Source organism: Cynara cardunculus (assembly GCF_001531365.2).
Source record: "Cynara cardunculus var. scolymus isolate 2C chromosome LG 17, CcrdV1, whole genome shotgun sequence".
Lineage (NCBI taxonomy): Eukaryota > Viridiplantae > Streptophyta > Magnoliopsida > Asterales > Asteraceae > Cynara > Cynara cardunculus.
In genome coordinates, this window is record NC_037544.1 from 3,668,878 (window position 1) to 3,680,972 (window position 12,095).

Consider the following 12,095-nt stretch of genomic DNA (forward strand, 5'->3'; position numbering starts at 1 on the left):
TTGTCATTTATAACGGTTGCTAACTGACGATATTAACTATTATGAATCTTGCTAGTTTCATTGACTAATTTTAGAAAGTATAATAACTTCAATTTCTAGGGTTGGGTTCCGTTGAAATTGAAGTACCGTAAGTAATTACACCCATTCTTTTATTTTGCTGAACTCGTGCGATTCATTTGATCGTTCAAGGGTCAAGATGGCTTGCTTTTTGTTCAATCCCAACAGAGATCTCATATATTGGCTTGTGGTTACAACACACGTAAAATCAGACATGAACATCGTGGAATAGTAATCAAAATGTGCACTAAATAATTCATAAAGCATGCCCACAGTTTAGGATGATGGTTTCGAAACCAGATACTTGTTGATTCTGTTTGTCAAATGGAAAATATGAAGAATTCAAGTTGTGTTAAGAACCATTTTCTTTGTTTTTTCATAATTTCTTTTTTCTTTTTCGGCTCGTTTATTGTGTTGCTCTAACGGAATAAGTTGATCAGATGGAAAATGTGTCTAGAAATGTTTCGGGTTTGAGGAACACCGGAGGATGAGACTCCAAGTGGACTTATGTTCACAATTCGAATGTGTAACCGGTGTTCTCGAAGCCTTGTGTTTCATGCTATGTTACGATTCCATGGCCTCTTACTGTTTAATATGATCGTCTCATTGAGTAATAATAAAAAAACATATGTATATATAAATATATATGATATACATATTTTGCACTGTTTAATATGATTGACTCGAGTGAGTGCTTACGGGCTAAGAATTTTTTTCTCTTGTTTACTGTAAGATTAAGTCCTTTCTATGCACTTATCGGGTAAGATTCTCAGTATTTGTCATGCATATTCGATAAGATAAGTAACACCAGTAAGCACTTAGTGAGTAAGCATACGATAAACAGCCCCTAAGTGTAGACATATTGGTCGAAAACGTAACATTATTTGATAACTAATCTCAACTAAGGTCATCATTGCTGACTATGTAAAAGTCAAAAGGACAACATTATGGATTCGTTAATCAAAAGGTTAAACTGAGAGTCGGTTAAAACGTTGTCAAGAAGAAGTAGACTGAAACCGATGGTTAAGTAAGTTAATGCAAGGGAAACCCAACCTACTGATTGACGATCCCAAAACATATGTTCGATGGGGCAAACATAACCGAGATAACGGAATAAGGTTAAGCTTATATATGGATACTAGTGATCAATTAAGATCACCTATGGGGTCAATTCTTCTACTGATCAATTAAGATCACCAATAGGGTCAATTCTAGGATAACGGACTGTCTGCTTTACTGAATGGAAACGGTCTCGGAGAAAGCGGAATGGTTAATTTCTTTGACCAAATTTCAATTCTTTTATCTGGTTCACATAATGAAAAAAATATAAGAATCATTCGAATTCCTTAGATTAAAGATTCAGCATTCCATTGGATATCCCAAAGATTCCAATTCCTTTAGGCTGTAGCAATTTCATCCAATCAAACACGTTGTCAAATTCAATCAAATTTCATTTCAATTCCTGCAAAGTCAAATTCCTTTAAAGGGTTTTAATTCCATCAAATTCCATTCGACAAACCAAACGTCCCTTAAGAGTTCGTGGAGACGTTCCTGACCATAACAAATACACCATTGAGTACTTTACTATGTGAAAAATATCATGTCCACTGTCGCACTAATAGACTAAATATGCTTCATAGGACAATATGGACATACGTATTTAGGCTTCAACAATTGCAATTTAACACTTAAAGTTCAATGGCCAAAGTCTAAATACGTATCATATTATCTTCTGAAGCATATTTAGTTTATTAGTAGGACAGTGGACATGATATTTTCCACATAGTAAAGTACTCAATGGTGTATTTGTTATGGTCAGGAACGTCTGCATGAACTCGTATGGGACGTTTGTTTCGTTGAATGAAATTTGGTGGAATTAAAATACTTTAAAGGAATTTGACTTTGAAGAAATTGAAATGAAATTTAATTGAATTTGACTACGCGTTTGATTGGATGAAATTGTTAAATAAATTGGAATCTTTAGGATATCCAATGAAATGGTGAATCTTTGATCTAAGGAATTCGAATGATTCTTACATTTTTTTCAATATATGAACCGGACAAAAGAATTAAAATTTAGTCAAAGAAATTAACCATTCCATTTCTCCAAGACCGTTTCCATTCAGTAAAGCAAACAGTCCCTTATCCTAGAATTGACCCTATGGGTGATCTTAATTGATCACCAAAAGATTCGACCCCATAGGTGATCTTAATTGATCACTAACAGCCGTACGCTTATCCTTATTCCGTTATCTCGGTTATGTTTGCCACGTTGAACATATGTCTTGGGATCGTCAATCATTAGGTTGGATTTCCCTTGCATTAACTTACTTAACCATCGGTTTCAGTCTAATTCTTCTTGACAACGTTCTAACCGACTCTCAGTTTAATCTTTTGGTTAACAAATCCATAATGTTGTCCTTTTGACTTTTACATAGTCAACGTTGATGACCTTAATTGAGATTAGTTGTCAAATAATGTTATGTTTTCGACTAATATGTCTACACTTGGGGATTGTTTTCCATATGCTTACTCAGTAAGTGCTTACCGAATGTTACTTATCTTATCAAATATGCATGACAAATACTGAGAATCTTACCCGGTAAATGCATAGAAAGGACCGAATCTTACCCAGTAAACAAGAGAAAAAAACTCTTAGCCAATAAGCACTCACCGGATAAAGAACACTTAACAACAATCCATTTTGATGGCGGAGGATATCACCCGATAAGATAAGTGAAGGTAGTAACTTTTCCCGATAAGCCTTAGGAGCCACGACGTTTTTCAAGACATGACTTATAGTGCAAAATATGTATATCATATATACATATGAGTCGATCATAGTAAACAGTTTAATTTAGGTTATACACTAATAACTAAAAAAAGTAAGAAAAATCAAATATCGTATCACAAAAACATGCATGAGGCCATGGAATCGTAACATAGCATGAAACACAAGCCTTGTAGAACACCGGTTACACATTCAAATTGTGAACACAAGTCCACTTGGAGTCTCATCCTCTGGTGTTCCTCAAACCCGAAACATTTCTAGACACGTTTTCCATCTAATCAACTTATTCCGTTACAGCAACACAATAAACGAACCGAAAAAGAAAAAAGAAATTATGAAAAAACAAAGAAAATGGTTCTAATATTAACCTGAATTCTTCATATTTTCAACTTCACAAACAGAATCAACAAGTATCTGGTTTCGAAACCATCATCCTAAACTGTGAACATGCTTTATGAATTATTTAGTGCACATTTTGATTACTATTCCACGATGTTCAGGTCTGGTTTTACGTGTGTCGTAACCACAAGCCAATATATGATATCTCTGTTGGGATCGAACAAAAAGCAAGCCATCTTGACCCTTGAACGATTAAATGAATTGCACGAGTTCAGCGAAATAAAAGAATAGGTGTAATTACTTACGGCACTTCAACCCAACATATCTTTAGCTGACGACAACCCCACCGGATAAGACCTGTGAAATCTTGATTTAGAGTCTCTATTTACCTTCGTGCTGCTGCTTTTGCTCAACACATATTTCTCCGTGTCATCGGTTTCTGTAAGAAATTGAAGTCCCTGAAAGATTGGCGTTGCAGAATGTGAACCAAGAACGATGGATATATTATGACTAGGATGAGGAAAAAGGTTCAAGACACTCGACAAACCTTCAAAGAAGTCTCCTCGTATGTAATTTTGGAGTGTTCTCCTAGCTTAGCTTCGATGTCCTATTACACAGATATGTCATATATAAGATATGAATTTACCATCGACGAATCAATACACATCTCAAATCTTGCATGGTTTAGACAGGACTGTTCCAATCTTCTTGGAGGCCCTTTTACACCTTCACATTGTACTTCTTTTATGAGGAGATCAGGGATCAGTTAAAAGAATAAAAGCCTAAAATATTATAATTAGGCTAGAACTTATATACCGTTCCATAGCTCGCACTGATCCATCCTTAAGCACGGTCATGGGTTAAAGGTGCCATGTGGCCTATTATGCTGGTTCGAGCAATATTGTGCTAAGTGATAAAATCCATCGATCTTTAGGGATGATGAACACCATCGACATCCAATCAAAGAATGTCTTTTTCGTAATTGTTTTTTGAAGTTTGAGTGGATGTTCAGTTTTTATTCTTTGATTAATTTCATATTGAGTGCACAAGGAGTCTCATAATAGAACTGATACTCATCACCATAAACTTGTAAACCAAATAGACAACAAAATAAAATAATCTTGTAACCGAAAATGCATAAATCGTCGAAAATAATATCCAAATCAAAGGAACCCAATATACCACTCGATAGTAGGGTCGGGGGTTGGATGTATACAAACTTGTCCTCTACCCCAAAGGGTTGAACGAGTATTTCTGTGAAGATTATATGTAAACATGAACACTTCATAGAACAATAACATAAATTAACTCGGGCAACCTAGGAAGTAAATTGCTGCCATTTTCATGGAGGGAGGGTAGAGTAAAAGTAATTCTAATATCTGACCTGAAAGAGCTTAGCATTTATCCCATCTTTTATCCCTCCGGCGACATGACATAAATAGTACAAACCTGAATTCGTCATATCCTGTCCAAGAAAACCAAGTTGAATAACCTTCAACAAAATGGATGCAACGGAAACGAAACAGATTTAAAATTGAATTATTCTCGCCTGCTTTCCTTCGATCAGGTCTATCTTCCCTTCCTGTTAATTTAATTATCATTTGCTGCATTAGTAAAAGAGAACAAAGCAGAAAACTTTCATATCCATTATTATTAACATAACAATGAGAAAACTCACCAATCCAGCCACCATTTGATGGATCATATCAATGTCATAACCTATCTGATTAAGATTGGACTTCACATCATTTACCTGCACAAGATTCGGATTGTAGAAATTTTAAATACAAACTACGATAGCAGCGTTGCATTTCCTGGGATTCTTACATGTTAAATGGAGTACCATGAATCTTACAGTATTGCTCTTACAGTAACATGATAGAACAGTTCTTTAAAGGATGCTAAAAGTTCAGGATAATCGTTATCTTTCACATAAAAATAAACGCTTTTAATGGAGTTGTCTTACGTCATCTGCAATAAGTTTACTCATTTCCTTCTGCTCATCTAATTTCCAGTCCAAATTTTCAAGTCTCTTTGATAAATGCCTTTTTGTGGACTGCGGGTTTTAGTTACAAAGAAAACGGCAAGAGTTAGTAATTAAATTAGCAATAAATTATAAAAGAAAATACATTAGAGTTGATCAATTTGATGTTTACTCACAGCGAGCGCATCAGATACATTCTCTAATTGTTTTGAGACTGTTGCTACAGCATTGGCCATATTGTGCTTAGTTACAAACATAACATCAGACAAAGACAAGCCCTGAAAAAAATATGAAATGAGATCTATTGCAACGATTATGCATGAACAGTTTCATGGCTTTTAGCATTTGGAGCATTTTTACCTTCCACCACATATAACAATACCCCATCGCTCCTAGTGCTGCAGCTGGCACCAAATAAGACGAGTAACCTCCTGCATGACACATTCAAGAAAAGATTAAGCGTATGTGCAACTACGATGAAATCCTTGAGCAGAATATCCAAGTCATACAAAAGATTAAAAAGGGAGTCCCAAAACCTATTATGAACCCTAAACATCAATGAAATGGTGCCATCCAACAGCTCAAAACATCTGAAATGAAATATTTGTTTGATTATAACTATGCAAGTTACAAGCAAGGGAAATTTGAATTTGATTCTACAACCAGTGCACTGGATAAGAGTAGATGAAGCATGCCTTGGTAGGTGGACCATGAGGAATTTCAGGTAACATGAGAAAAGGAGGAGTAGAAGGGCATAAACTAAATACTAAATGCTACTATAAAAAAATAGAAAAAAGGCGTCGCATCTGTGATTGGTTGCAATCAATCAACAAATCAACTCCATCGCCCAAGTCTCGAAAAAGACTCGAAGTCACATGCTAAGAGTTATAGACTCACTTGGTGCCCACTGGGGCAAAGATCTCTTAGTCATTGGTCCTTGTCAATTATCTCCAGTTATGGATAAGATCATAAACGACATATATACAATGGTTTATGATCTTCAAAAATGATATCATTTTTACTGATGAGATTACAGGAAATACGAATGCCTTGTTGGGGCTATGTAGATAGCTAGATATGCATCTCAATCTAAAGGTTCCAAGTTCAGCCAAAAGAAAACTAACTAGCTGAATTGCAATTTTTAGGGTTGTCAGTTGAAAAGCATAAGATGCAGTAAGCAAGATGGACAGAAAGTAGATAGAAAGGCTATCTTTCATTATTTTGGAATACTATTACGTGTGAGTGGAGAATGATAAATGACGAGGATGTTAGTCATAGGATAACAGTGTATAACACCCTAGTTTCTATATTTGTTAGATTTCAATGTTTTAAGCCTTAAATACAAGTATCATGATCAAATTAAGTGCACTAAAACGACTCCAGCTGCATTAGCATCTTTAAATCATCATATTTTAAATGACAGGTAGCTTACAAGATAAAACGTGATAACTCAAACCTAAATACTTAGACAATGCAAGTCTAGTAAGCTAAGCATGACAAAGCAAACTGGTTATGAGTTGTTAAGGCTAGAAGCATATGTTGGCAAAATTATTGATAACAAAGCAAGTCTAGTAAGCATGACAAAGCAAGCTAGTTATGAGTTGTTAAGGATAGAAGTATGTGTTGTGAATCTTGTGATGACAAAAGCAAGCTAGTTATGAGTTGTTAAGGTTAGAAGTAGGTGTTGTGATGACAAAGCAAGTCTAGTAAGCATGACAAAGCAAACTAGTTATGAGTTGTTAAGGCAAGAAGCATGTGTTGGCAAAATTATTGATGACAAAGCAAGTATAGTATGCATGACAAAGCAAGCTAGTTATAAGCTGTTAAGGCTAGAAGCATGTGGTGGCAAAATTATTGATGACAAAATAATTTTAATAAGCATGACGAAGCAAGCTAGTTATGAGGTGTTAAGGCGAGAAGTGGGTGTTGTCAAAATTATTGATGACAAAGCAAGCCAGTTATGAGTTGTTAAGGCAACAAACATGTGTTGGCAAAATTATTGATGACAAAGTAAGTCTAGTAAACAAGACAAATAAAAGCTAGAAGATGATGTGTCAAGATTCTTTTATCTTAAGCATGAGGCGTTAAACTCTCATAAGAGTACAACCATGAGAGCAAGAAGAACAAGTAGTTAATGATTTGTTCTCTAAACTAAGGCCTAAAAGGAGAATAGGGGCTATAAATGGAATAACCATAAGTTTAGAATATTATGTAAAGGAACGATCATCATACCTCAACATATATGTTCCTTTACATGAGCATGCATTATAACGATCATCATACCTCAACATCGACTAAGTTACGATTCAAAGAAACACTATGCATATCTACCAAAACCATCCTAAAATAAAACATGGATTTTAAGATCAAGAGGTACAAAAACAAGTTCAAATGTCATACCACTAGAAGTAGAATTTCCATTGAAGATGGTAACAGGCCGGGAGAGGGACAACTCCCGGATCTCTTGTGCCAATTGTCGAATCTGAAGTGATACCAAGAATAAAATCAGAAAAGACTATGAAGAAAAAGAAACATCCCATGCATTAATCATTTGAAAGTAATTTGTTACATTAATATTGAGAACAAGATGACAAATGTAATCTCAATTCTCCTAGTAGCTTTTTAAATACCTGGGCTGCAAGTGCAGCACTATCATACTTTCCAGGTGAGATTTCAACTTCATTAACACCTCTCATCAACTCCTGAAGCTCTGATAATACATCAGACAGCCTTCCACTCCTCAAGATAACAGAACTAGTTACACCTATTCGACAAAAGAAAATGACATTAGATGGCAAGTACGAAATACACAAAATGGAAACTAAGCTACAAACCATTCTACAAGAGCCTCTATAACATGTTAAATGAAGTAGCCCTCATTTGATCGTTGTTTTAGTAACCGTGTGTACTTCTTGTAACCTCTTATGAATATCAATATACGAATCGCCATCTCTCTCCTGTGGATGTACACTACCAAAAAGGTAGTTGAAACACGTCAAATCCTCATGTCATGGTGTCATTTATAGCTTTGGGTTTTACATCTTCACTGCATTGAAGTTGGATTGCTCTTAGCCTCGTTGTTAGTATTTTGTTGAACACGTATGAGATCAGGTTGAATCCCACATTGTTGTTAGGGATTGCACAAGTTGATTCATTTTTGGACCTTCGTGCTTGTTTGAGATGTGAGTTATCCCCCAACAGGTTACTATATAGTATCTACCAATGGAATTGCTTTATTATCATCACCACCACCAGCTATAAACCCTAATTCGGCCACAATTCTTAGACGTACAAAATTTATCATCAGGATAAACCCTGACTTTCAACAATAAGTAACGGATCATACTACCTACTTCGAACCATAAAATTTTCCAGCCATCTGTTTGGCGGTTGCTGAATGGTTTGGTGCAAAATGGTTAAGTGCTGAATAAAATAATGTTGTTTGGTAACTGTTATCTGAATGACAATAAATTACCATTTTAACCCTCTGAATGATTTAGTACGGAATGAAATAGGGCTATCTGACAGATATCTAAATAAAACAATTATTTTTGCAAATATAACTACATATTTCATATTAATCCAAACAAAGCAACATTATACAGACCTATGCATATACAACAAAATTTAACTACATATATACAGCAAAATCATGATGCATATACCCATTTATCAACAAACAGACCTATGCATATACAACAAAATTTAAAACGCATCCTACATACAAACAGCCCTAATTAACGTACGAGCCCTAATTAATCTGGTAGAGGGAAGCAGTAGGGGAGGCGATGTGAAGCGGCGATTGTAGAGGGCAGAGATGGAAAAAAGAAATCTGAATGGTTTAGTGAAGCCCTGGGTACAAAATGGTTAAGAGGTTAATGTAACCATTAAAGGCTTGTTTATTTTTGCCAAACAGCCTTTACCTCTAATCGATTAAGAGGTTGGCTCTTAATGTCACCGTTAAGAGCCAAACAAACAGCCCCTAAGATTAGCCTACGATACGCATAAGTATTTCAAGTTCTAGGGTTCGTAAAATTAATTCGCAAAAAAAGTGCAACAACCTGCTCCGACAAGGATCAGAAGTTTGGACGTGTTAACTCCTGTTTGCATCGCCATTTAGAGAAACTTCCGACGACTCTTCCGGCAACTTTTGATCTACCGGAGACTTTCCGGCTGGGGAGGGGAGAAACGGGGAATAGAAAACACGACGATGCGTTGAATATAAAAATGATACGGAGGAGTTTGCGTATGTGGAGCAGACTTCGTTGGAAGTCATTATATACTGAGAATTATTTTTACATTTTGACCCCTGAAGTCATGGGTTAATACAAGATGCATCCTTGAAGTTTTCTTTTTGACCTATGTCGCTTTTTTGTTTGAACGTGTTACTGAAAGAAATTGTTTTCCAGTGTTTGGTAAATATAATTTTGATCATTTCATTTTATGAAACATGTGAAACGTTGTTATAAGGAGACTGATTATTAACTAATGAAGGTAAATATAAAACTGTTCATCTTTAACTGTAATCAGTTGATCATATGATTTTATTTTCTAAACCAGTGATGATCGTTATAAAATTTCATGTTCAAATACGGGTATTGTTTATAACTTCTTTACTGAAATATGATCAATAACGACAAACAAGTAGCATGAATTGACGACTGAATGTGGATTTATACTGAAATTTAAATTAAAACGTCCAGTTTTGTCATATTAGTTGATGAATAATTGAAAAACCAGAAACATGTTGCCTTCATTAAATCTGAGCAAACATTTTGCAAATACTGAATGCAGATTAGGAAAATAAAATATCCATTTATAGATTGAAATGTATTACTACAACATAGCGAACAGAACAATTACAACACAGAAAAGGGTGGAAGAAAGCGTTTTCCTCAACACGTGCCTTGTTATAAAACATGAATAAAAAGAAGACGTAAATCAGTGACCAACTATAACTATTTCAGGTACGTCATCGTCCTTTTCCTCTTCTGCATCCTTGTCTTCTTTGGTTCCCTCTATGATCAATACCGGTGTTCTAAGGGGGCGATTCCTAGAACAATTAGGGTCTGAAGGGTCACATGCGGGAGCCTCGGCTTTGGCTTCTTGAATCAACAGTGAAAACACGAGGAGGGTCGAAAGGCAAAGAAAACCCATTTTCCGTGACGGTATGATCATCGTGTTATCTTCTTGAAAGGAGTATGAAAAGTTACGAAACGTAGCGTTTTTCTTGTGATTGAGAAGGAGATAGATAGGAAAAAATCTGTGAAACCAACTTATGGTCGAGAGTGAATTACAAATTTAATGGTCAATACACCTCTAGACGATATAACCAATTTTAACTAATGGCTTTCCGAAAGTCACAAATTCCAATGACGATGGAAAACACGTTTTTAGGACGTTTTAGTTGACCAAATAGCTTATTAAGCAGTGTATTTTATTTATTTCTTGCTAATAAATTATCTGTATAAAACACTATAAAAGTTACATAAAATATATAAAGAAAACACTGATAAAATGGGGAATAAAGAAAATCTTCCAAATCATTCATCTATTATAATGAATATAGATGCTTATATTTTGATAAAACTAATTTCACAATTACAAGGGTAATTGCATTTGAATATGACCATCTGCAGTAGGGGTGCTCAAAAACCCGATCAACCCAACGCGAAATAATTTAATCTGAAGCAACGCAAAATAACTCAATCCATCATTTTTTATATTTTCTCCATTTTGAAGATGCTATCAAACCCAATAACCTTTTTTTTAATATTAAAAACACTGAAGTTTGAATTTTGAAGAAAACCGTGATTATTGGTTACTTTTTGCACTTGTAAATATAACAACAAATATAATTTCTAACTCTTGCATTGATATGATCGTTTTTCCATTAGGAACAAAACCCCACAAGTAGTTTCTGCAAAGGCCGAGTTTTGAGGTCGAATCAAGCAGCAAAATTCAGTTCAGTGCAAGTATTAACATACACATCAACACGGGCAGAGCTAGCCTTGGTCCAGAGTGATCCTACGCTCACCCTCAACTCAGAATAACAATTTCTTTATAGAAAATATGACAGATAATACCACTGATCATCTATAAGTGACCATGTGTTAAGTTCATCTGACCTTTTATTTTGTTTTTTTTTTAAATTATAATACCATTTTCAACACTTAAGTATGTGAATAGTTTTGTAGGATTGAGTTTACATAAGACCAGTCTGTTTTCGTGAGACAACACTTTTACACTTGAATGTGAAAGTAAAAAAAAAAGTTGAACATTCACAACAAAAACACTGTGAAGGTTACATTCACAGTGTTTTTTGCTTTAAAGTTTCAAGTGTAAAAATGTTGTCTCATGAAAACAGTCTTGTCTCACATGATTTCAAGTTTAGTCTTGTATATCAATTATAATATAGATATTTATATCAAGGTTGTTTTATATATCTTTAACTAGTGTTTGACATCGTGCGTTGCACGATGACGATAATTTTTTTTAAAATTTATCGAAATTAGCTAAATGAGTTGATGATCACATTTATATATTAAACTAATAAGAATCAACATTACCTTTGATATATGAATCTAACTTATCATTATTGGTTGTTCTTTTAATATTATATATATATATATAATTATTAAGTCTTATGTATCAATCTTTTATTATATCAAACTTTGTGATTCGTTCAAAATCTTAAAAAAAAATATGTGAAAATATTGATTATAATCATGAGGTGTATTAAGAGAATTATTTTACTATAATACATATCAATTTATCTTCTACATATATTCTCATAAAATATTTATATTCACCAARCAATAATYGTGTTGTTATTTACATTGATATAATTGTTGAATATTTTTGCAATTTGCTTATATTAGTTCATGATATACTCATTTGCAACATTGGTCAAGAACCTAAACC

At 34.4% G+C, this 12,095-nt stretch overlaps 1 protein-coding gene across 1 annotated transcript; it reads right to left on the reverse strand.

Moving 5' to 3' along the window:
* Positions 1–3,185: 3,185 nt before the first annotated feature.
* On the reverse strand, positions 3,186–9,427 carry LOC112500222. The gene is made up of 11 exons (XM_025103601.1): positions 9,233–9,427; positions 7,802–7,935; positions 7,572–7,653; positions 5,532–5,602; positions 5,348–5,449; positions 5,154–5,243; positions 4,866–4,940; positions 4,737–4,769; positions 4,572–4,652; positions 3,735–3,794; positions 3,186–3,645 (listed from the first exon to the last, which is right to left on the reverse strand). The coding sequence occupies exons 1-11, from the start codon at positions 9,285–9,287 to the stop codon at positions 3,499–3,501; spliced, it is 930 nt and encodes a 309-aa protein (XP_024959369.1). The 5' UTR covers positions 9,288–9,427; the 3' UTR covers positions 3,186–3,498.
* Positions 9,428–12,095: the final 2,668 nt, after the last annotated feature.

What these genes read in the sequence shown, in the direction of transcription:
- LOC112500222 (XM_025103601.1), bottom strand. Translation starts at nt 9,287, where the DNA reads ATGGCGATGCAAACAGGAGTTAACACGTCCAAACTTCTGATCCTTGTC. An exon ending in ATGTATCTGATGCGCTCGCT is followed by an intron (nt 5,244 to 5,347) that starts GTGAGTAAACAT and finishes TAAAACCCGCAG; the next exon opens with TCCACAAAAAGGCATTTATC. An exon ending in ACCTGATCGAAGGAAAGCAG is followed by an intron (nt 4,653 to 4,736) that starts GCGAGAATAATT and finishes TTTCTTGGACAG; the next exon opens with GATATGACGAATTCAGGTTT.